Here is a 25306-nt window from a genome sequence, read left to right as displayed (position 1 = left end):
TATAACTTTTCTTTATGTTCTTTTGGGATAATCTGTAACAGCACTTAAGTTATATTTTCTGGACCCTAAATTTCATAACTATGTCCAAAAAAATACATAAATGTGCCTTAGTCAGCATTCTTACTCCATTTTAGCAAAAGTCACCTATCATTTGGCCTCAATTCTGTACGATGAATTGTGAAGCACCTTTAAAAGTATTAACTCTCAAATGATGTTAAAGAGAAGGGTAAAAGATTTTCTTGTGAAGAAAATTCCACTAATGTATGAGAAAATTATTTAAGTAATTGTATTTTTGATCAGATCTGTCATTTAATTCGTTGATGACAACTTGCTTGTCAATTTGTAAACTGTAGCTTTGTATTTATGGCCTTTTACTTGTCTGTCATGTCCCGTCTTTAAATTTGAACGAAACCATGCATTTAGGTATACCCTTGATAGCAGCAAAATAAATATTATTGTAATATTTTTTCTGCAAAGATGAATATTAATAATAATAATAATAATAATACATGTATTTGTCCAGAGATTTGTGGTAGTACATATACAAATATAGGACACGTCAAGACAAAAAATCACACTTTCAAAAACTCCTTTACAGAATAAAACATTTCAGTTTTAAGAAAAGTTAATAACTTTTTTTTGAACATAGGTTTCTTTGCTTCATGTTTAATTTCCTTTGGTAAGCTATTATAAAGCCTTAATCCCATTGACTTGGGCCCAAGAGCAACATTTTGTGTTCTAACAAATGGTTGATGTAGATCTTTACAAGCTCTCGTGTAGTGAGAATGGCAATTGTCATTTGTCACGTATTCAGATATGTTATTACGAACATGCATAATTGCAATATAAATATATATGCATGGGATTGGTAATATTGACAGTTTTTTGAAAAGAGGCTTACAAGGTGCATCACAAGGAGCATTGCTCATAAGCCGAACAGCCCTTTTTTTTATTTTAAAAATAAAATCAGCATGGGCAGAGGAACCCTAAAACAAGATACTAAATATAACAATAGAATAAAATTCACTGTAATAAATAGATAATAGTACCTTGACATTTACAGAATATCTTATATTTCTAATGAGAAAGCATATGGAGCTTAGCCTACCACGTGTTTTGCAAATGTGCTCATCCCAAGAACACAATATATCTACCATAAAATATCGTGGAACTTCGTGAAAGCAGCCTGGAAACACTGGATAAGTCAGGGCTCTTTAGTTTGATGTTTGAGTGTCCACCCTGATGATGTTATAATATTTTATTCTCTGAAAGGGAGCATAAGGCCTTCTGACATTGACCCAAGAGTTCCGGGAGTGTACTTCAGAATGGAGCGAGATCTTGAGCACAGGACCGATCAATTTGGAGTTGAAGTCCGAGAGAGGGTTATGTGGGACATTCGTGAAGGAGTTGTGGGGGCCGACACATTTATACCAAAGCATGTAGTCATTGCCACATGGAAGAACATGTCATTTGCTGGTGGAATTGACAATTCTCTGTTCAAGGTTAGTTGCTAACTCTAGGTATAAGTCACCAGAAGAGGCACCAAATTTTTGTGAACCATAATAAAGCATTCATCTCAGTTTGAGAATGTTTACTTCAATGATTGCTGTACAGGCCATGAACTATGTCTTTAGACTATGTAAAAAAATTATCTGTGGCATGTGTCATAATTTTCGTAATAAACTTTGTCCAAGGAACTTTATTATTAACATAGTTGTGGTTCACAAAAATCGGATGCCTCTTCTCATTAGTTCTTGGGTTCCTTCAATATTGTTATCCTTGAGTTTTCTGTAACAGGATGAGCATTGGTATCCTTTTACTTGATAATACGTAGCTGCCAGCTCTTGTTTTAGGATTTGACTCATAGTAATGATTAGTATAAAGTATATTATCCTAGCTCTTCCCCCTTTTATGATGGTCGGGGCAGTATGACGTCTTTGTTTTTGGACCCAACACTGCGGGGTTTAGGCTTTACCCTCAAAATCTGGGAGCAGGTTCCTGTACCCCTCTTCATATATTACCCTCCTTAGCGGTAAGGGACTGCAGTCATACAATTTTTGATCCAGTCAGGTTTTGAAATAAATATTTCTTATTTTCTCAAGAAATATGAACGAAGAATTGAATTATTTGTCTTTTGAGCAGCGTTTACAATTTTTAAACGAAATTCTACTATAACTATTAACTTATATCTCGAGTTCTGTATAAACATCAACATAAAAATTGTTTATGCATTAAATTCGTTAATAATGACCTTAGAACTTTGTTTAAAATTTGAAAATGCTCCGAAAAAATTAGGAATTCGATTCAAAGTTTGCAATTTACATGCAAGCAACAATTTATCCATGTGTCAAATACAAATAAGCGTGTAATATTTCAAACCCTGCCGCGTGAACGGCGGTGAAATATACAATAATTGCCATGAGAAAAAATTCCCCTGGACCGGGAATCGAACCACGGATCTTTGGCTTTCCTTTTGGCTATCATCTAGTGCCATGAGCCTCGGTATAATTGCCATGGGAATTAAAGAACCTGGATAGCGTAGTGGTCTGCGCATTGGCCCGGAAAGCCAAAGGTCTGTGGTTCGATTCCCGGTCCAGGGGAATTTTTTCTCATGGCAATTCTTGTACACACAGAAGCGATCCACAAGTTGACCTCAAACCAATGCCGCAGGTAGGGTCGTGAACCCAGAAAGGAGGGAGCACAACTACTCTTGGAGTCCAAGATAATGTGGAGTCCCCACTAGGAAGGGTCAAAAATGGTTGGAGCTGAGAGCTTGTGATTATCTGCGAGAACCTTCTTAACGAATGTCTCCAAAAATGCTCCATACCAGGGGAAAGAAGAGTCTCTTGCAGCTCAGTACAGCAGTCATGCTAAGACGAAAAATCCACCGTCTCGTAAGGGTTAAACAGCTTTATGTCCCGATTAGTTTGAAAAAAACACAAGACAATTTTCTATAGATTCTGTTCTCAGAGATTTATCCCAAAAAAGTGACTATGTACCCCCAATTATCCAGGTATCCAAATAATAAGAGTCTGATGTAGTTAGAGTTATCACCTTCTGATTTTAATCATACTAAAAATGATAATGGCAATTTTTTTCAGACAAATACATTTCAACTGATTTTGGCAACGGACGAAGTGATATCTTACGCTATTTTCAACTACCAGCTTATCTCATGGACCAGTCACACAGAAGCTGGTGGTGATACTACTGGTGGAGAGGGTGGTGTACCAGCATTTGTGAGTAGAATTATAATGCTTTTACTGCATGATTTTTGCTTAATATGCATAGAAGTGTCTCCTTTTACTATTCATTTAATGGACTTGTACACCAGTTTTTTCGTCGATTGTGATAGAGTTTTAAAAAATGAAGGGTTTTTTTCTATCCATATCCCACTTCTCAAGCTACTAAAGCAAAAAAATCAATACCCTTTCAGAGAATAGTTGATGAGGCGACCCATTCCTTCCACTCAGGAAATGCTTCTCAGCTACTCCTCTCCATGCAAAGCCATGCATGGTTCAATGTTCTTCTCTCATGAGTCTGTGTACTCTCTCATGAGCAATTGTTGGAGCCCACACAATGGGAAGCCAACACTCTAGCTACCACACCAACCACACACACCCCTTCAATTTCCGTTTTTCCCAGCCAAGAGCAGTGTTGAAGTTTACTCAGTGAGAAATGGTGCATAATCAGGGATTTATGTGCTATTCTCTTTTCCTATTTTAAGATTGGCTTCAATGCTGGAAATGGGACCCAGAGTTTTGAGTATCAGCCATATTCTCAAGCATCAACTGTAAGAGACTTGACTGGGCGAGGTTGGGCCAATGGCTTCCCTGGACGGCACATCTTCCGTATCGACGAAAAGATCATGCTGGGAACCTGCAATAAGGATATTTGTGAGTGAATCATATTTTTTTATTCAAGCTGCTCCTCTACTTTAAATATTATGGGTCAGTAGAAGTGGTTCTGGTCTATCTAGTGTTAGAGTTAGGTTCCACATTCCTTATGTACCCTATATCTGTAATTGTATTAGAATTTTTCATTATTTATAGCAAAGTCTAAGAGCCAAAGCCTTCTATGTATTCCCATTTCTTCTTAAAAGTGGACTCTGGTAAATTGTAGGAAAGTAAAAGAATCAACTGGAAAAATCTTCCGTGGAATTATCAATGGATAAAAAGTCAAAGGGGGCATGGTATGCCATCTTTATTCATACTCATGCATTAAATTACGATAAAAATTAAAATAAATAAAATAAAATAGAACTTTATTACCTGTGGGTCTACATGATGACATGAGGCAGGTCAAATGTTGACATAAGTCAGGTGTATATATTTAACATTTTCTGCTTTTAACAAAGTAGAAGCCTTTCGCCATCAATACTGGGTTTTTTGTCACGCAAAAAATCCTGCTCTTAATGGAAGCATGCAGAAAGGAGTCTCGATTAAAATGATGTTGATGTCATTGCAAGATATATGTATGTCTGAGGAGAAGTATTCCTGTAGCACTGGCATTCCTCTTCTCAGACTAGAAGAGCACGTGAAGTCCCTCCCCTGCCATGACCTGCGCAAAGCACTAGGAAACTCCCACTCCCAACCTACACCACCTCAATTGTAGCATAAAGTCATGAAGTTTTTTTGTGGTTGTATACCCATTTGATACAAAGGAGTGTACAGATGAGTATGCAACCACAAAATTCATATTTTTGTGGTTGCATACTCATTTGTATAATAAAATGACTAATTATTCTTTTTTATGGTGCCCTGAACAATGAACATTTAGGAGATATAGAGCATTGGGTCTTAACTATGGATATCAATCATTCATTTCAGCTGGAGCCAACTTGCCCCTGGTGTTTGCTCCGGAAAGTGGGAACATGTTGGGTGGTACTGTGGTAAACATCACCGGCCCCTGCTTCCATCCTGATGAAAAGATTGTTTGCAGGTACTTTAATATTTTAACAAACTCATGATTAGATGGAGATATTTTGTGGAACCGTGTGGCAATTAAAACAATCACATTCCTGATTTTTCTCAGCAATTGTACTGAGGCCGGTGGTTCTAGATGTTAGACCCTTGTGGTTCATTAACACGTTCACTGCGGAGCACGTCTATCGACGTGGTCGTGATCTTCTGCCAGCGGCGGAACACGTCGATCGACGTGCTCAGTCATTTTCGTAAGATATGGCTTCTAATTGTATTATTTCTATATATACCGACATGTCCTTTATTCTTCTTCTTTTTTATGGTCCAGGCATCTTATATTCGGAGCCGTTTCAAGATGCCTTTCTTAGATTGAAAGTTATATTTATCATTATCTTGAGTTACTTTTATCATTTTCCTACGGTCTCTTTTCAGATTAAATATAAGCATTTTGCGAGGAACTTGGCGCTTCGCATATTTTCTTTACCCTAAAATCCGTAATAAACCTTATAAATGAAATATTATGCAATTTTTATTTATATCAACGAACATTTCATACCGTGTGGTATGCTGATACATAAATAATAATCATTGATGCTCTTAGAGACAACGGCACATCTTTTTTTGCCATCATTAGTATATAGTGGAGGTTTTTTCTCAGATGTAATTGAGACAGCTATGTTATGAGTGCTAAAGAACCCATCGGTACACAATGAATACTAAGTGGAAACTTCGTTAGAAATAATTCTACCGTGATGAAGAAGCAATGTTGCCGAAAATATATTCAGACCTGAAACGGAAAGATGAGTATATGGAGACTGGACGTCGGTATAAATACGCTGTAATTGATATTTCTGGAACTGGATACCATTACGTCATAAAGGAAACATTTGATGGTGTCACATTCTGTGTTGTAATCAGATAACTACACGACAGATTCAACATTTTGCTACATTAGCTGTGCTTCTGACCTACTACTCGGTGAGCAACAACTCAGAAGTAATGTACTACCAAGTGACGGCACGGTTGAAAATTATCCTGAAGATATAACATTCGATAACGCAGAACAGACGTGAACGTGGAGGAGAGACGTTCTGATATCGGGGAGTGCAATTTTAGCTCAAGTACATTAGGTCAGTGGTATCCACAATGGGGAAAAGAAGACGTCAAGTAGAAATATCTCCTCAATGTCTAGCTAAGTTTTTTCCTATTTTAATAGTTTGTGTACAGTGCTTATTCTCAAAAGCGAATTTTCTATTTAGAGGAATCATCGAAACAAAAATTAAAAAAAATAAGGATTGCCAAAAACAAATTGTCATCCACTCCTGAAGTGCAATCAACTCCAGGTAATTATTGCTTTATTCCTTCGTCAGTTTGAGATCGCTCGGAAACACTTAGCAAACGATTAGTTCTTTCACTCTTTGCATTAACGTTTTAGGCTCTGATCCGTCGTTGGATCCTGTTTCTATAAACAAAGAGTCTCCAGCTGGTCCTTCAAATGCCTCTTTATCAATACTAGGTAAGAAAATGAAACATTTTTCAAAAATTGATGACAAAGTATCTGCCTGCTAAAATTTGCACCTCCTGTGTATTTTTTATTTATATAATATATTTTATTCTGTCAACGAATGTAGGTATGCCTTCAACCATTGCAATTTCGGTATACACAGATAGAAATTTACCAGAAAAAGAAATTGAAGTGATCCTAGAAGATGATATTTCAGAGGACAGTGATGACAGCTTTCTTCTGAGTAGCGACGATATGGAGGATGATGGTAGCAGGGGCGGATCCAGGATTTTGTTCTGGGTGGGGCATAACGATTCCTCGTAATACAAAACGAACGCAATCATAATGGGACCGTATTAAAAATCTCGCATATTTTTGAGTGTCTGGGGGGGGGGGGGGGCACGTGCCCCCATGCCCTCCCCCCCCTGGATCCGCCTATGGATGGTAGCACCGAATCCGAAGACTGCGTGTATCCAGAGGATGATGACGCTTTCGAAGATTCATCCATAGGTATGTGTGATAGCTCCTCAAGTTCCCTAACCCATGGCTCAACTGTGACTCCGGGTTTGCCTATCCACGCGCGCCGCACTGACCGCACTTGGTCTATGGAAACACCCGCATTGCCGGAAATGGCTTTCACTGAACAGAGAAATTTGAAAGTGAAACCAAATGGAGACACCCAACGGGATTTTTTTCGTCTGCTTTTTACTGACCAAATAGTAGAAAAAATTATTCAAGAAACAAATAATAACGCGGACCGTTTCTTGAAAGAGAGACTATCTCCTTGCGCACGCATAGGATGCTGGAAACCTGTCACAAAGGATGAGTTTTACGTGTTTATGGGGCTACCACTGCACATTGGACTGATCCAAATATCCCAGATTCAGGATAAATGGCGGAAAGACAAGTTTTATAACATCCCTTTCTTTCCTTCACACATGTCTCGGGACAGGTTTCAAATAATTTTAAGAATATTACATTTTGCACCTGCCGAAGGGACACAAAAACCACGTTTATGTGACCGCCTTCAGAAAATAAGGCCGCTGTTAAATCATTTTGATGACATAATGGATGAAATATATTACCCTTCCCGAGAATTGAGTATTGACGAGTCTATGATTTTATGGAGGGGGCGACTGTCTTTCAGGCAGTACATCAAAGGAAAAAAAACATAAGTTCGGTGTAAAGCTATACATGCTGGCTGAACCCACTGGCCTAGTCACAAAAATTTTCGTTTACACTGGAGCCGGGGAAAACTCCGAGGGAGGACTTGGGCACGCGGGCTGTGTTGTTCATAAACTTTTGCAGGCATATGGAGGAGTAGGACACTGTATTTATGGACAACTACTTCACCAGTGTGGACATTGTTGCAAGTTCAGCAGCATATAAAATTTTGTGCACTGGCACGTTGAGGAGTAATCGGAAATGTAATCCCGCAGAAGTTACTGGTAAAAAAATAAACAATGGAGAAGTGGTGGAAATGTGGTCGGACGACGGTGTTTGTGTGCTAAAATGGAAGGACAAAAGGGAGGTGGCCATGATTAGTACACAGCACTCGGGAAAGTTGGTGAATTGTGTCAGCAAAAGAAAAATTGAAAGGTGGGTTCCAGAGGCGGTGAGGGAATATAATAAATTCATGGGTGGTGTTAGATCAACTCTTGTCCTACCACATAACCTCAAAAAAGACACTGCGTTGGTATAAAAAGGTTGCTCTCCATATTGTGCAAATAATGTTACTAAACAGCTTTCAGCTGTACAAAATTTATTCAAAGGGAGAGAAAATGAGTCTACAGAGTTATAGACTCAGTATTATAGGAAAACTTGTCAGTTTTGGCCGGACTCAGGAAAATGTCATAGTTTCCCAAATAAATACCCAACCACTAGAGATGCACTTTCCCAAGTTCAACCCCATGACAACTAAAGGGGATAGAAGGAAACAAAAAACTGCCGGGTGCGTACAAAAAAAGGAAAACGCCAGCAAACTATATACCACTGCCCTGATTGCGCAGAAAATCCTCCTCTTTGCCTAGAAAAGTGCTTCAAAGTGTTTCACGGAAGGATGGATTAAATTACGTGCATCATGCTTGGAGGATATGTTTCAGATTTGTTTGTTTATGTGAGTGTTTTTATCATATTCCTGTATATTTACTGACGATCTCTTTTTTAATGGTCATAAAACCTGATAAACAATTTGTAAAAGTCCTTCAATTTTTATTACTTTATTAGCTAAGAATGCAAATTGTTAATCTGAATCCGAGATAAATACATATTATCCTAGAAATTAAACGTTTACCAATTTATTACTGTATTTTCAACATAGAGGAGTGCATAAATAGTATTATACCTCTACTCTTTTCCACCACTCTTCAAGAACCGTCGAGTGAATAACCATTCAAGTGGGGAGTATAAAAGATCTAAAGGTCTAAGATTGGTTTCCAAGGTAAGTATAATGAGACTAGGCATAAAAAGTACCTAATACCGGTATTTACCTAAAAAAGATCAACATCAAAATGTATATTCCCCCAAGCTAAGGTGAACGAACAAAAATGTTTTGTGTAAAAAATGTACGATAAAAAAGAACGTCAGATGGGATTCCGAGTTCAAATATTCAGTAAATGGTACGAGGCTAGTAATTCAATACAAATTAACTATCTAATTGTTTAAATAATCCATATATAGCGTCTAAATAAGATGCATTTAAGCATTAGTGAATTCACAACACCATGTGATGCGGGTTGCATAACCACGGACCATCGTCAACGGCGGACCACGTCGATCGACGTGGAAAATAAATTATCTAATTTTACCGAAAAAAAATTGAAAATTTTAGTTTGGCGATACTGGCTGTTCATTACATCCAATTTCAGACCTGTTGGCGAGAAAAAAAATTTCCGCATTTTTTGATCATACGGCACCTGAATAGTCGCAGTCAAAGTGTTAAAGGTGGTAACGTGAGGGAGAGAGTTTACAATTGCTGAGAGAAATCAAGAAGCTGGATATCATAAAGGTCTGCTCAGTGGCCTGGAAAGCCAGAGGGCTGTGGTTTGATTCCTGGTCCAGAGAAATTTTTTCTTGCGGCAATTCATTCATATCATTCCATTTCATTTGCCAGATTCTTTTAATGAGTCGTGATTTTGGGTCTGAAGATTGTGAACTCAGATCTGGCTTTTGATAAAATTGATAATGTTGTGGTTATTGGATAAATTACATATCAGAGGATTTTTTAATCTGCTTGGATGGATCTTATATTCTTTCTAGTAAATTAATTTAGATAATTTCGTTTAATCAATTTATTAATTTCTGTTAACATTTCAGATTTGATACAGAGGCTGTCACTGGGACAATGGTGGACACCAACAGGGCAATATGTGTGCAGCCATTTGTTATGGCAGAGGGTTATGTGAGATTTGAAGTGTCGGTCGGTGACTCTAAGTTTGACTGGAAAGGAAAATATTTCATTGGTAAGCTTCTTTGGTCCTTTACATTGATACTCTCTGGTATCCAATAAGGTAACGTTCCTATGTATAATTAAACCTTTGTTATAATTTAAATCATCTGATGGTATTCTTTATGACATTTTTGTAAATCATCAACTAGGGTCAAATCCTATAAAAAGTTATCCTTTATTTTTCTTGGGCAAATTACTTGATCAGTGGATGAATTATAGTAATGAAGCATTTTACAAGGTAAGGTATATTCCCATAAAAGCTGTTCAATTCATATTTATGATGAACAATTGTCATATATGAATAGTATAAATAAATATTGGTCCTGTCAAAAGCATTTTGTCAGCTGTTATCTAGCATTGCGTCATAATGATACATTGAGTCACGTGAGACATTGCAATGTAGACGTGCACTTAGAAAGAAACTGTGATCTTTCAACAATGTGAATTTACTATTTATTTTTCTCACTGCATGCAATAATTATTCCTGGGAATCAGTATATGAACTTAATAAGTCCTCATTTACGGAAATGTTTCGTTATATTAATCAGAGACTCCAGCGACCGCTACAGAAAGAATCACCTTCCAGACAAATGATGTCCACGAGAAGAATCCTGCTGAGATTAGGATTACATGGAACAAGTACAATTTAACCAGCAATTTAAATGCAGCCATACAAATTTCACTATGGGGCTACAAAGAGACTACCATTCGCCCTCAACTCATGTACATTGATATGATTGAGGTAAGTTTCTGTCATCGATTTTTCCTATGGTTAATTAAAGAGTAGGTATCAATATAGGGTTCTGCCTTCAACTTTAGTAACCATAATAGGATATTGCTCTGAGGTGTCTCTCTCTTATATGTACTCAAGAATGTATTTTCCTGGAAGGACAAAGATATTGTGTATAACATCCATTAATCATGTGAATCTGGCTGTGGGTCATAGGTAAAAACTGGTAGGGGAAAAATAGGACTTCTTGAATGGGGCGATTTGATTATTATAAACATTGGCGTATATATTATTCAATCACCTTCTAACAATCACAATTAGTGCTGAAAATGCTTTAAAATGCTTGTCTTAGAACTTTTCAGTGGTTTGAAAACAGTAACGTGATTGCTACATGTTCTGTGGTTCAGTGGTGCAGCAAGGGAGGATTTTGGGGGATAAACCCCCCCCCAAAGCTCAGAGAATTTTTTTAAGTTTAATCCATTTTACTTAATGGATTAATAATACTTATATTAGAGTGTTAGGCTTAATCAAATATCCGTCAGAAAGCCGTAAAACTCGCCATTTTGAAACATTAATCTAAAATTTTTCTGGTGGAGGGTCCCCACTACTCCCACTTACCCTAGTGGGTTTGCAATTCCCTCACACCCCGATATATTAGTTGCGCCTAAAACCCCCCCTAGCCTCAATTCTTAGCTGCGCCCCTGCTGTGGTGAAACTACCTTGAATTTTGGGTTTGGACACACTTTTAAGAAACTGAGTTTCAGTCAAGATTAGAGAAATTTCAAAGCAGGATTCAGATGATTTTTTGATTTTCTTGGATTTTTCCACTCATCATCTTTGGGACGCTGCATAGTGGCAAACATTTGTAAAACCTCTCATAACTCTGAAGAAAATTGTCCACAAGAAGTAAAGAAGTTGACCCAAAGTGTTGAACTTCAGGGAAAACAGGAAAAAATCAGGAACCTTGAAATCATTTAAGGAAGATTGTTTAGGTGTAGGGAAATATTTGATAAGGGTAAAGGTCAATGAATTCATCTGTGGGTGATGAACGCCAATCAGTAGAAAAGATGCATTTCTGTTGATTTTGTCCCTGTTTCTTATGTTAGTCAATAAAGTAAATGAGTGGAAGTAACATTTGTATAAATTGTTTTAAAATTTACTTCTAGATGTTTTTTAGTATGCCATAGGGTTACTGTTGTAGATGAAAATAGTGTTGATGGGGATGAAATCAAAAGCAACTAGGTATGTGCAGTGAAGCTTACCCAGATGAGGAATTACTTTCTGCAGTATTACCAAATTGCATAAATCTTTGTTCAAGGAAGCATTAGGCTCAATGGTTTTTTTGCTTGACCTGTTACCCAAATTGGCATTAGTCTTCTCATAGAGACTGCATAAAAGTTAGGCACTGTACTGGATTTGTCAAAGCTGCTTTATCTGGATATCAATTAGAAAACCATGTCAATTGGAATTATGTTTTCTGTAAGCCACATTTGGGGAAGTTTCACTGAATTTTTAGGTTGAATTTGCCTTTTTTCTTAAATTTAAATTAATTTCCTATATCAAGGTAGCTGTTTTTTCAAATAATGATGCGTTACATATTGAACAATTTTTAATTTCCCATTGCTTTAGACTGCAGCTGTAAACACTGGTTCCTACACTATCGTGCCAAATAATTATAGGAACAGATATAATGGGCCTGAGCTCACTGAACTTGAATTTGGGTTCCTGATGATCAACTTGACAGATCCTACAACATTTGCTGACCTAAAAATATCTCCGTAAGTAAAATGTGTAATGATTTTTACACATCCTGTTTTCTTGTGGTGTGTGCCTTAAATAGAAGTGATAGCAATAACCACTATAATACCTAAGAAAAATTTAATGCTTCATCTTGGAGTGAAAATAAACTTTACAGGCATTTTTCCTTGAAATTATTTTAAAGGCTAACTGCCTCCAATAGCTTTGGATATTCATGTTCTTGAAAATGTTGTGAGATAAGTTGCAGTCCCTTTCCACTCCAAAGAGGACTAATTGGGAGAATTTGAAGATCACTGCCACATTGTACCGTAGACCTCTTACTTTATCTTGTGATCATATAGTTACGGCTTTGATTTAAAAATCTGCATTCATGTAATTTTTAAGTGTGGAATGGGTATGTGACAATCAATTTAATAAAAATTAATTTGAAGTTTAGTTTGAAATAAATTTTTTATTTCATCACTCCAGCATATTTATAAAGGATGGTCAGAAATTCACTGATATGCTACCATGGACATTATAGAGTAAGTTATTCTTAACAACAAATTACTTAAAAACTTTTTAGCTCAGTCACACCATTTCTGAGCCATTTGTGATTGAAGTTATTCAATCAGAGTGTAGCGTGGGCGAATACAAATGTCCGCATAGAGGCAGTGTTGTCAAACCGAGAGTGATTCCAAAGCACTAGCCAAAGTGGAAAGATTGAATTTTACTCTCGAACCGATTTGAACATCGGTGCTTCAGTAGAGCAAGTGGAGGATTTTTGGTTTGAGTGGTGCTTGATGTTTGAATTGGTTCGAGAATAAAATTCAATCTTGTTGCTTTGTCTGGCTTCGGAACCACTTTTGGTTTGACAACACCGCCTCTTTAAGGATATTTGTGTTCTCCTTCACTGCTCTCCGATTGGCTAACTTCAATTACGAATAGCTCGAAAATGGTGCAACTGAGCAAAAAAATGTAAAGGTAATTTTTTGCTAAGAATAACTTACTCTATAACGAATTTAAGTATACCGGGACTAGCCACGGTGATAACTTTACGGGAGTCACCCGCAATGCACAAATTGTGCGAAAAATCCACAGAGAAAAAAATCATTCGCCTTGACCAGGATTCGAACCCGGATCCCTCGATTTCCGGCCGAGTGCTTTAGCCAGTTAAGCTATTGAGGCGTCATTCATCCCTGTGGAAGTCCTTCTTCCCGGAATACCACCATGTCCGGTATAGTCCACAAATTTCCACAGGGAAGAATGATGCCTCGGTAGCTTAATTGGCTAAAGCACTCGGCCGGAAATCGAGGGATCCGGGTTCGAATCCCGGTCAAGGCGAATGATTTTTTCTCTGTGGATTTTTCGCACAATTACTCTATAACGTCCGTGGTAGCGTATTAGTGAATTTCTGAACACCCTGTATCTTTGATGTTTACTGTAGTATGTACTTGTGATGTGGTAAAACTGATTCCTCAATCAATATGATGGTAGTTTTTATTCTTTGTAAAATTTACTGTAAATCAAATATAGAGTCTCATGGAACCTTTTGTCATCATAAAACGGGTGTCTGTAAGAATGGAATCTATTGAGAGCCTGAGCTGGAGTATGTATTTCTGGTTTATTATATTGTATCAATAGGTTTCACTAATAATTAAATATTGAGTCGCCTATTGTTTTAGTGCTGTAAAGAAAACATAAAGTGGTCAGAATGTGATGTCAAAGACATGCATAGTTCATGAATATTTAACCAAAGTTAAAATTGAGAACAAAGTATTTATTCACTGAAAAATATTTTATGAGTACATGGGCTTCTGGAAAATGCAGAATGTTTGAAAACACAATTTAAATATGAAATGAACATGGTAATCAACTTTGAATTGAACAACAACAAGCATTTTCTGTATGAATGTTCTTCTTTTCTTTTTTTTGCTCTCAAATAGTGTGCTTTGGAGTAAGCCAATCCCATTAGGATGGTATTTCAGTCCACAATGGGAACGGCAAGATGGAAAAAAATGGCCTGAAAGGAGATGTGATCGATGGATCATGAATGACCGTTACCTGAAAAACTTTGCAGCCACAGTGCCCCAGTGTCCCTGTACGTTGGAGCATGCACTACATGATAAGGGGAGATTCTTGCCAGATTTTTCATGTGACAAGGACTCAAACCCTAGCTGCTTCTATCACAAAGGGGCAATCCATTGCGTGAAGACTGGAGGTCCCAGGTAGAGTTCTTATTTTAAGTGCTAAGAACAAATTTTCCATTTTTGCCTCAAGTGTGGAAAAGTTTTAGCAGTGTCTTTCGAACCATTAAGAAAAAACTCTATGATGTATTTTTCGATAGGATGGTGACTATGCATTTATCTTGAAAGAGTAAATCAAAGTTTCTCTTAAATGGCAACGGTTACTGTTGATGATGTATTTGATTCATTCCTCTTATCTTATTTTGCTAAGAATTTCACACAGTGACCAGCATATGACTCCATGAGAATGTGCCTTTGGCTTTAAAGATATACTAGATAGTAGATCTTGCTATTATACAAAATTGTGAATCTTATGTTATTAATATTACTATTCATTTTAATATAATAATTGAATTTTTCCATCCATTTAATGAATTTCATTCATGATTCTCGTATTATGATTCTAGCACTGAGGGATCTGAGCAACAGTGCTGCTATGACAAGAATAGCTATCTCATGCTCTCTTACGATCAGCAGTGGGGATCAAGACCTATGAGATCTCATAATCTTGGATTTTTGCCTTGGAATGAAGCCAACAAGGTATGAATATTTCTTTTACTGCCATGTCTTCACCATAATATCTCACAGGAATGAAAATAGTTCCCCATTTCCCATCCCATGAGCATTTTGTTTCCTTTGGGATAGGCACGTATGTCTCTGCTATTCACTTGGGACACAATCATCATCATCATCATCGCTGTCTCTACAATTGCATAACCAGTCCCACTAAAAAAGGAGTTCCACTGGATCTCTAAATGTACACTAAAACTAACTTCAAATAATTTCAAAATTAACAATTTTTTAGACTTCATTTTGGGATTTATCTCCCATGAATTATCTCATATGAATAGCTAGACATTAAAATGGGATGATATTTGAAAAGTAGTTACTTTGCTACAAATAACGCTTCCAAAATGGAGATTCTGAAATGTTGCCACACCCAGCCAGACGTTATGGGTGGTATGCAGGATGCCTACACTCAAAATCTGTTCCCATTCTGAATTTCTATTTTTTCTTCCATGGTATTGAAGCTGAAATATTGAAATTTCAGCACGATATAGTTTGAAGTTTGCACTATAAAGGGTATTTTATGTGCAGCTCCAGCAAGAGAAGCCTGAGCTATGAAACAAACATGGCACGCATGTTACCGTCATCCATGTGTGAATAGCAGCGAAGTGTAATTCGATATTTGTGAGCTAAAGGGTATTCCCTGGGTGAGGGACATGTGTGGCGAGAATGGGGACAACTATCTGGACCATAGCAATGTCTTCAGATAGTGTGCATTCTTCCAAGAGGGCTGCGTGAACCTTAGTGATTCGCCACACTCCGGGCACCCATTTACAGTTTCAACTCCGCAGAATTTCCACAGCATTGAGATAGCAATCTTGAAGTACCGGCGTGTGCACCTCCTAACCTAATCACAGACATACAACATTTCCTATAATGCAGTGTACGACATTGTTAATGATACATTGGAATTCTGCAAAGTTAATACCGTATAAGCGCGTGTAAGAGGCGCACATTTTTTCCCCAGAAATTGCTGCCGAAAATGAGGGTGCGCCTCTTACACAAACTTCTTATCTTCCCCCCTCCCCTTCACCGGTCGCAAGTCTAAGGGGAACTGAGTGGCCTTGGTTTTCAGTGCGAGTCAGTCATCTGTAATCCTAGGTCAAAAACAAGCGGCAGGCAGGGGAGTTTCTCCCTTAGTGACGTATTTTTAAAATGCTCCTGTTTGCTTTTCTTGTAAGCGTCGCGCCGTAACCTCGGTACCCCAAAGGTGAACATGGAAGATCGCGCAGGGTTTTTCGCTCCGGAGGGCGAGCTAAATTTATGCCACGAGGGGGCATCCCGCGGCATTTATACTGCATATAGTAATCGGTTATCAAACGTAGTGAAACGCCTATTTTTGAAGGACATACCTGATTAATAGTCAATATCTGTCTTGCCGAGTAATTTCCATTACGCAGAGGACCTGATTTTCCAAAAAATCATCTTCAGACGCTAATATGAGGATTATTGCAACTGAAAGTTATATTGGTGTCAAAACCTGCACTTTAAAAAATTCGAACGAGTGTGTTCATTGTTGGACTAAATTGTGGATGGAAGAAATCAGAAATGCTTATAAGTGAAGAGCGCGGAAGGAGAGGTCGAGGGGAAGGAGCGCGATCCCACCATCTTCGAAGCAAGCAACGAAATATGGAGGGGAAGGAGCGCCCTCCCTCCCCTCCGTATTTCAAGCAACGAGGCTATGAGCGAAGGAGCACGGGAAGAACACGTCCGATCTTGCATGTGACGTCGTTGCCTTCAAAGCGAAGGGGCGAAGGTGCAGCAATGTGATACATGCAGTTTGCGTAGCCTGAAGTTTCCAGTCCGTCTCGTCTTGTTTGAATGCGCTTATGCTACGCTTGTTTCTCCCGAAATTGTCCTGTTTGGACTATTTTGAATGTTAGTAGCCTTGTTGTAACTATAAATCTTTGTGTCAAACAATTAGAGCTTAAAAAACTTAAATTCTGTCAGATATGCATCGCGTTAGATCTCTTTCTTTTTTTGAACCTCGTACGTGTAATACAATTATTGAAAGCTATCGAGATATCTTCGGGCTCAGTAGATGACTCACCTTGCATTTGGCCTCCAAAAACTGGGAGATCGATCAAGGTCAGTTGGTGAGACGGGGTAGGGATGAAACACGTTTCCATTGTTCCCCTGTAACTTGATGTTTTACTATTTTCCTGTGGGGTCTCGGAAAGGAAAAAGAAACGGCAGAGGCATTGGCTGATGGAGGGCCGAGTGTGGTTCCGTTAAATCTACGATGTGGTTATTATCCTACGGCGCTGAGATTGTTGTCCAAGCTCTTGGGAAGGTTCATGCTAAATGCCTGTCATGTTTTGCCTTAAAATTTTCCAAGGCTGCAATTCTATTGCAATACTCCTGCGAGAGCATTTAAACAAAATTGTTCGTGAGTAGAACAAGCATCGTAGAGCAACGGCGTATGCGAAGAGAGGATCGGAACTCTTTCTACTCCCTCTTATACCGCTATTACCGCCGCAGTCATCAAAATTTCCTCTTTCAATTAATATTGAAAGAGGAAAGTTCGATAACTGTCAAAATTCCAGGCGTATGTCTGCAACACCGCGCGATAGTATTAAAAAAATGCCGCAAAATGTTTTTCTTCATAGCTCCGATGCTCAAAATAGGGGTGCGCCTCTTCCACAGGTGCACCTCTTACACACGCTTATACGGTACTCTCTGAGTGCCTAAGGATTTGAAAGGCAACCACAGTGGCCAACGAATGTTGACAAATTTGGATGTGGACAAGTTGGAGTACCTTCCACCCAAATTTGGGTAGGGGGTGCTCCAGCATCCATCTTACAGTCCTGACCTAGCACCGTTTGACTTTCACCTGTCCCATGAAAAAATTCCTGATTAGGCAACACCTTGCTATGGATGCAGAAGTGAAATCAGCATTCTGCAGATGACTATACTCCCAACAAATGAACTTCTATGAACAGGGCATATTGAAACTGGAACCACAATGGGAGAAATGCGTTGATGAAATTGGTGACTATGTAGAGAAGTAGGTCAAAGACATAAGTTAATTTGTGATTTGTTCGGTTTTGGTACATATTAAACCTTTGGGACAAAACATTGTGCGCTACTTTGCGGTCTGCCCTTGTATTTCAATTTCGATTTCATTCACAGACAAGTTGCCTAAATGAATTGTGTTTGTTTATCGTAACCTGAAACTGAGATATGTTTTTTTTCCTTTAATTGTATTCCTGTGCCTTTTCCTTCAATGGTATCCTATGTTTTTTTCTCTTTGTTATAATTACTGAGTGACATTGTTTTTGTATGCCAAAATTTTGACGTACCCTATACGATTACTAATTGTAGGCTATTTTATAACCTACTCTGTATATTGTCTACTGGGGATAATAAATTATTATTATTCCTCCTGGATGAGAAATTTGTTTAAAAGATCCCAGCTCTTTTACTGAATAGAGTTAAAGTTATGATGTTTTTTATCCTCTTAGGTCCCGACGTTATCTCAGTGGTACCATGATATGATTCCGTTTTACTTGTGTTGCTTGTGGCAAGGAGAGCAAGCTGTGGGGTGTGAAACGTTCCGCTTTGAGAGGCGACCATCCCAAGATTGTGTAGCTTACCAGGCACCGTATGTGGGTAAGAACTCTTTTGTGATCAAAAGGCCAAAATTAAATGTTATACTTTGATGGAGCATGTGACTGATTTCTCAGCCCTAGAAATGTTCAGGAAAGCATAAGGCACCCTAATGGCCTTAACACTTTGAGTGCCGGCCACTAATTTTAAAGCCCTACTGAAAAATCCAGCCATTTGTACTAAATTCGCAATTTTTTTAAAAACATTAGTATCAAAAATATATTTATATCGATGTGTATTTCAATAAAAATGGACTTTGCTCTTCTTTATGAATGAGTTGAATAACATTTATTGCTAACATTCAAATATGTATTTTAATAATTAAAACCTTCTGTTTTTGAAAAATATAAAAGTTGCAACAAATGATGTACCCCCATAAAATGCATAATATTTTTTATTACACTCAAGTTGACCTATTTAAACCATGGAAATCATACAAAAGAATTGTTCCAAGCAAATCATTCAAAATCCTGGATGACAAAAAGGGTCACTCAAGGAACGGTTCTTTCCCCCAAAGAATTTTCACACAAAGTAGGCTGAGATAAGGGTAGCTACAGAGGACTTTTCGTTCTCAAGACATTAAAATAACTCTTTTTCCATCGAGCAGTTGATTTTTGAAATAGCAGAACCACTAAGCAGTAAACTGGACAAGTACCATGGGCGAAATATTACAGCTTCTGGCATATGAAGTCAATTAAATAGAAAGACGTAATATTACGTCCATGGATATCCTCGCAAGGATTAGCAGGACGTAATATTACGCCCATGGCATGCAAAGTGTTAAAGGCATCTGTAATAATCATCCACCTTAACGGTGCATTACAAACCTGTAAAGTTTCTTAGTTTGAGCCTAGTTTTTAGAGCCAGTTCAGGGAATATTTAATGACTTTCTCTTATTGATAGAAATCATATGATATCAAGGACTTAGTTTCATCTGTATTTTGAACTGTTGTTTATGATGCCAATTATGTTATGAGTTTCATCTCCATTCCTCTATAATCAGATTGTTATTATGTGATGAATATGTTGTTTAATGTATATTCTTGTGGTCAATTTTATACTCAGCCCTATATGTTTGCTGGAAAAGTAAAACTAATCTGGTAATATTATGTTCTCAGCCACTGTTTTTGGAGATCCACACATAGTCACTTTTGACAACCTCCAGTATACTTTCAATGGGAAAGGAGAATTTGTCTTAGTCCATGCTGATACCGAGAAGAATAAACTGGATATTCAAGGGCGATTTGAACAAATGCATTACAACATTTATGGAGATGTAAGAGCTACTCAACTCACAGCTGTGGCTGGTAAGTTTCCAAAATGAATACATTAAAGTTGTTCCATCAAGACTGAAATATTCGAAACAAGTACTTTTCACATGTTTTGTTGAAAAAAAAACTGTTGCCTTTGTGAATAGCATCCATTGCTTTTTAAAAGCCAAATAACATGATAACATGACACACATTGAAAACATTCACTTGCTTATGTTGTTATACTATAAAATGCTTTTGCAAGCTTCATGAGCCAGAAATTCGTTTAAATTAATTGATTTGACTTCAATTATAGCCTTCATTTCCTTCCACTAAAATGAATGAGTTTTATTACAATTTTCAGGAAACTTATTAATTTATTGCATATTGTTACAGTTAGGCTATTGCCTGGTGGTGAAGTTAGAGTACTGTTTAGAGTACTTAGTAGAGTTTTTCAAACTGTCAAATGAAGGAGAAAAATTAATTGAGATTAGAACATTTTAATGCAAATGTCCTTTATATCTGGTATCATATCCTTTATACATATGTGGTCGTACTTTGAAATGAACTGACCTTTGATTCTAAACTTTACGACCTGTATATGCTTTTATTTCTGATTGCTCATTGACAAAATTCTTTAACCTTTCTCAGCCAAGGATAACCAATCGGCAACGATTGAGGTGCGGCTAAGACCCTATGATGCTCAGTGGCGATATCGACTTGATGTGCTCGCTGATGGAAGGAAAATCTACTTCGACAGGCCTTCGTTAAAAATCCAGCACTTCAGCGGTAATATTTTTATTCAATTGCATGGTTATGAAACTTAGATAACATGAACTTATTATGATTTAATATCATGTTCATTCAAACCTTGTGTTTTATTTATTGCATTTGTTGCCAAAATGGAAACATTTTCCTTGTAGTTAGCCTACAGGCATAGGTAAATTTTGCGACACATATTTTTAATTAAATTGAAAATAGTCCCAATTAGTTTGCTTGATTAAAGTTCCACTATACTTTCAATAACCAAAGAGGAAATTTTTAAAGATCATTTTCTATTCCACAGGTGTAACTGTCTACACTCCAACTTATATTATAAATCAGTCTGAAGTGATCATCATGTTTCAATCAGGTGCTGGAGTAGAGGTCGTCGAAAACAAGGGATTCATGGCAGTCAGGGTCTACCTACCCTGGTCCTTTGTGGTAAGTTGTGGTGTATGAGAATTTTCTTCTAGAAATTTGCTTCTGGGGTGCATGAGAAGTATGTGGTATTGCTATGCTGATATTTTTATGTCTATTCGCATACATCAGAAATCCATACATTTCAAAAAGGCAGATAAATTTTTTGTTTGCTTCGTGGTGAAAGTTAAATTCATTTTTCATCATTGATAGAAATCATGAAGTTTAACAACTGTAAAATCTGGTTAGAAATCATGTCTCAGGGGACTGAGTTTATACCCGCGTCATCACGGAAAACTTTTGTGGGAAACTAAGAAAAAATCTATAAAGCTAAATTTTGCCCTAAATTTATTTTCATAATACAATTTGAAAATGTCATTTTGTCGTGCAAGATTTCATCCACTCTGTATTTTAATGGGAATTATAATAATCTGATATTTCCATTAGGCTCCACAGTTAACAGGGTGAATTTTTCCAAAAACTCACCCAAAACTAGCTATCAAAATAAAAAGTTATGACTTTCGGAGATTTGGTGAGACCCAGGGTATAGACCTCTGTTTAGTGGGATGCGTTGTAAGGGGTTTTTACTGTATGTATATCAAAATATGGGGTGTCAGAGGATAGATGCGCCTGGGCTAGTGGTCTCCTCAGCAGACTCAGAGGTCTCCTCGCTAACATTTGGAAACCGTTTTACTAGCCATGAGGTACTGTGGGTATCAAAGTATTTAACAGACTTCCTTCACATGTAAAGGAGTATATGCCACTGAATGCATATAAGAATAAAATTTTTAACTGGCTGGTTTTACATCCCTTTTATAATCTTTCTGAGTTTCTAGAATGCAAAGATGTTGCATCTATATAATGAGGGTATTGTATTCATAGTGTTTGATTTTCTTTTTTCTTACTCTGTACTGTTATATTTTGTATTTCAAATTAACTTCATTGTTCACTTTGTCTATTGCTAATTAGGCCTAAAGACAATAAATTTATTATCATTATTACCAGGAGGGAAAAAAATTCTTGGGAAAGGTGGTGCTAATGCCCCCAAAGCCCTTTCCCCCCTCCCCCTTGGTGCATTCCTGCTTTGCACAATCCACATTTTGAAAATGTCCTTGCTCAAGAGGTCCAATTCCATTGCTCATTTCAGCTGTTCAAGTCCTGTGCTCTTTCATAATTTGAACTAACTATTTCTCAGCAAAACTAACTTATTGCCATTGCCTGTATTGCCATTATTTTATTGCTGCTACATGTTGTTGCATTCTATGACATTGAAACTTTTTCAGAACCAAACAAAAGGGTTGTTCGGAAACTGGAGTTTTGATCAAATGGATGACTTTACATTGCCAGATGGACAAAAAGTTGGAGCATCAGTCAACAGTTTGGAAAGAGTACACAAAGACTTTGGAATATACTGTAATTATGCAACTTTAAATTTTTTTTATAGGCATGAAAAATAATCCGCTAATTATAGGGATGTGCGAGTAGTGCTTTTTGATCTCGAGTCAAGTATCGAGTGGAGTTGAAAACTACTCGCGAGTATCAAGTGGAGTCGAGTCGAGTTTGATCGTTTCTGGATCTGGCAATATGACAATGTATGCACCAACTTATCCCCTTATTTTTCTAATCCCCTTAAGAATTTGCTATTCTGAATGCTTATGTTGATGTAAAAAGGAAAAGATAATGAAAAATGTTGATGGTAGTTGTGTCAGATTTAGGAGATGAATGAAAATAATAATAATTTATGTATTTGCCAGACGACAAGTATTGTACATACATTGTATATGGCACGTCATGAATACAAAATCAAGTTATATACAAAATGGCAGTTTAAATTCAAAGGCAGTTATAAAGATAAATATTCATCAACTGAGTAGAAACATTTGGATAATAAAAAGTTTTTACTCTTAGTTTTGAAAGTCGACAAACTCATAGGAGCTTTTAGGTTCTTCGGAAGCTTGTTATAAAGCCTTAGAGTCATTGTTCTAAAGCCACAGATAGCTTTCTTAGTACATACAAATGGGACATGCAAGTCTCCCTGCTGCCTAGTACCCTGCCTAATACCCTGCCTAGTAGTAGTAAATTAATGTGTCGTAAACAGCTCCATAAGTACAATTGAAATTTACTAACCTCTAGTAATATCTTGTCAATTTAATATATGTATATATATATGTATCCAAAATGCTAGAAAGGGCTCTGAATAAAAGCATTTGCACCACTGTAATAAAGATTACATATGTAAATGAATCATGTAATATTTGATATTTTCAAATTCTTATGCAGAAAAGTCAAGTGTTCTACATGATTAGGTAGCAGGTTTTGACGTCTCCATGGTACAATATTACTGCCTGCAGAAAATTGTCTTTCACTACTCGTGTGACTGGACAAGTACTTTCTTGACAACATTTTTATATTTGAGAATTCTAGGAATTTTTATAAAAAATTATGTTAACAATTTTTAAGGATCTTGAATCTTCATGAAATTTAATTGGACGATGCGAACGAACTATAGAACTTAGCTTTAGCCAGATGGACCAAAATTTTTTTTCTTAAATTCTCACTTTGTTTAATCAACTTTAGCAACTCTTTGTTTCGGTACTTCAAGAAGGAAGCAAAACGCAGCAAAGGAACAAACGAAAATTAACATCAGACGTAAGTAATATTCAAATAGGCAAAAAGATGGCACTATTTCTGACGTCAAACAGGAAAAAAAACGGCAATGTCCGCAAAAGCCGAAAAGTTACATGTTTATTCCTGTGAATCTAAACGACTTTTACGTATTCTCCCAGCGTTTGAGTAAAGAGAGTGGGGTAGGGTATAAAAGTATCGCACAGTAAAGTATGAGCAACGCAGAGGTTTCTTCCGATTATTCCGCATACGCCACCGGGTCGGAAGACGATCGGCCACCACAGCTAACAAAAAGGTACATATTCGGCGCCTACATCAGCAACTGTAGTGTACACAGCAAGCTGAAACTCCCAGGCCAAGGTATTAGAATGACATATCAACTTTGAAAACAATATTATTATGTGAGCTTTATGATAGCGCTTCCTGTCGCCAGATTTCTGGACCTACTGGCCTCTGTAGCTCTGTAACCGGAATTACTCAACTCGACTCAACATTAGTAATACTACTCGAGTCGTGTACTAACTACTCGACTCGACTCGAATTTTCGAGTACTCGCACATCTCTAGCTAATTAATTTACTCTTATTGTCCTTTTTCATTGATGAAATTTCACTCAGTGAGGTTTTGTTGATATTAAAATCATTTTCTTTCTGAAACATTTAAGGAATACAATTGTTTTGCAGGGATGTTGGAAGACAAAGACGATCCAAATAAAGGTGCTTCTCTGTTTGCTCATGATTTTATTAAAACATCCAGCTATTATGGGAACAAAACCTTTGAACCAGAGTGGAAGACAAATCTTGATGAGTTGATCCCAGTAAATCGGTGAGTCTACCTGATTATGGTTGAACCTCTCAGTTCTAATTTTAAATGGAAGTCCCTTGTAAAGATGATGCTTATACCCTGTTAAGGATGATTTTTACTGGGGAGTCTTTGACAAGTGTCAATTGTGATTTACAGATGAAATTCCTTGGTGGATGGCATAAATGAGATTGTCTTTTGAAATAGCAATTTTACGTGATAAACATTAAATATGTCTGTTTCATTTGTATTAAGGGTGATTCGGTTCAGAAGTTTTAATTTCATCAGTTTCACAACCAATGCTGTTATAAGTTATCACTGAGAGGCATTGCATACCACCACGGCACCACAGAAAGTGATAAACCCCCTCCTCCCATAGCTGTGACCTTAACCTGCTGCTGGTTGCAATTTGTGTCGCTGATGACCAGAATTAGGACCAAAGCTAATATTTTTACAAACTGCAAAGTTCCCATAAAATTCCCTATTTCTCATATAAAGACAGAAGTAAATTAACACTGATGCCCTCCTCAACTACCTATTATCTTGTATGCTTTTTGTCAGCAGTTGGTATATTATATTTACTACGAAAAGGCAAAGCCAGATAGTTTGGCTTTATTAAAAAAGCAGTCTAAAGGCTCTCATATCAATAAAAAATGAGGACATGTCTAGAAACTCGGATGCTGGATCAC

At 37.3% G+C, this 25306-nt stretch overlaps 1 protein-coding gene across 2 annotated transcripts in view; it reads left to right on the top strand.

Moving 5' to 3' along the window:
* Positions 1–25306, top strand: part of LOC124162051 (protein mesh) — a 54169-nt gene that overhangs the window by 19190 nt on the left and 9673 nt on the right. For both annotated transcript variants that reach the window (XM_046538391.1, XM_046538390.1), the window contains exons 4-18: positions 1273–1502; positions 3102–3239; positions 3728–3896; positions 4830–4941; positions 9742–9887; positions 10423–10616; positions 12234–12382; positions 14288–14569; positions 14995–15127; positions 18619–18766; positions 19882–20070; positions 20665–20802; positions 21080–21216; positions 22476–22605; positions 24500–24641. In XM_046538391.1, coding sequence (XP_046394347.1) covers positions 1273–1502; positions 3102–3239; positions 3728–3896; positions 4830–4941; positions 9742–9887; positions 10423–10616; positions 12234–12382; positions 14288–14569; positions 14995–15127; positions 18619–18766; positions 19882–20070; positions 20665–20802; positions 21080–21216; positions 22476–22605; positions 24500–24641 — 2437 coding nt within the window. The remainder of the gene's footprint in view (positions 1–1272; positions 1503–3101; positions 3240–3727; positions 3897–4829; positions 4942–9741; positions 9888–10422; positions 10617–12233; positions 12383–14287; positions 14570–14994; positions 15128–18618; positions 18767–19881; positions 20071–20664; positions 20803–21079; positions 21217–22475; positions 22606–24499; positions 24642–25306) is intronic.

The sequence above is a fragment of the Ischnura elegans genome, chromosome 7 (assembly GCF_921293095.1).
Source record: "Ischnura elegans chromosome 7, ioIscEleg1.1, whole genome shotgun sequence".
Taxonomy (NCBI): Eukaryota; Metazoa; Arthropoda; class Insecta; order Odonata; family Coenagrionidae; genus Ischnura; species Ischnura elegans.
The sequence above is the reverse complement of the archived record's forward strand: the minus strand, read 5'-3'. Positions and strand labels throughout refer to the sequence as shown.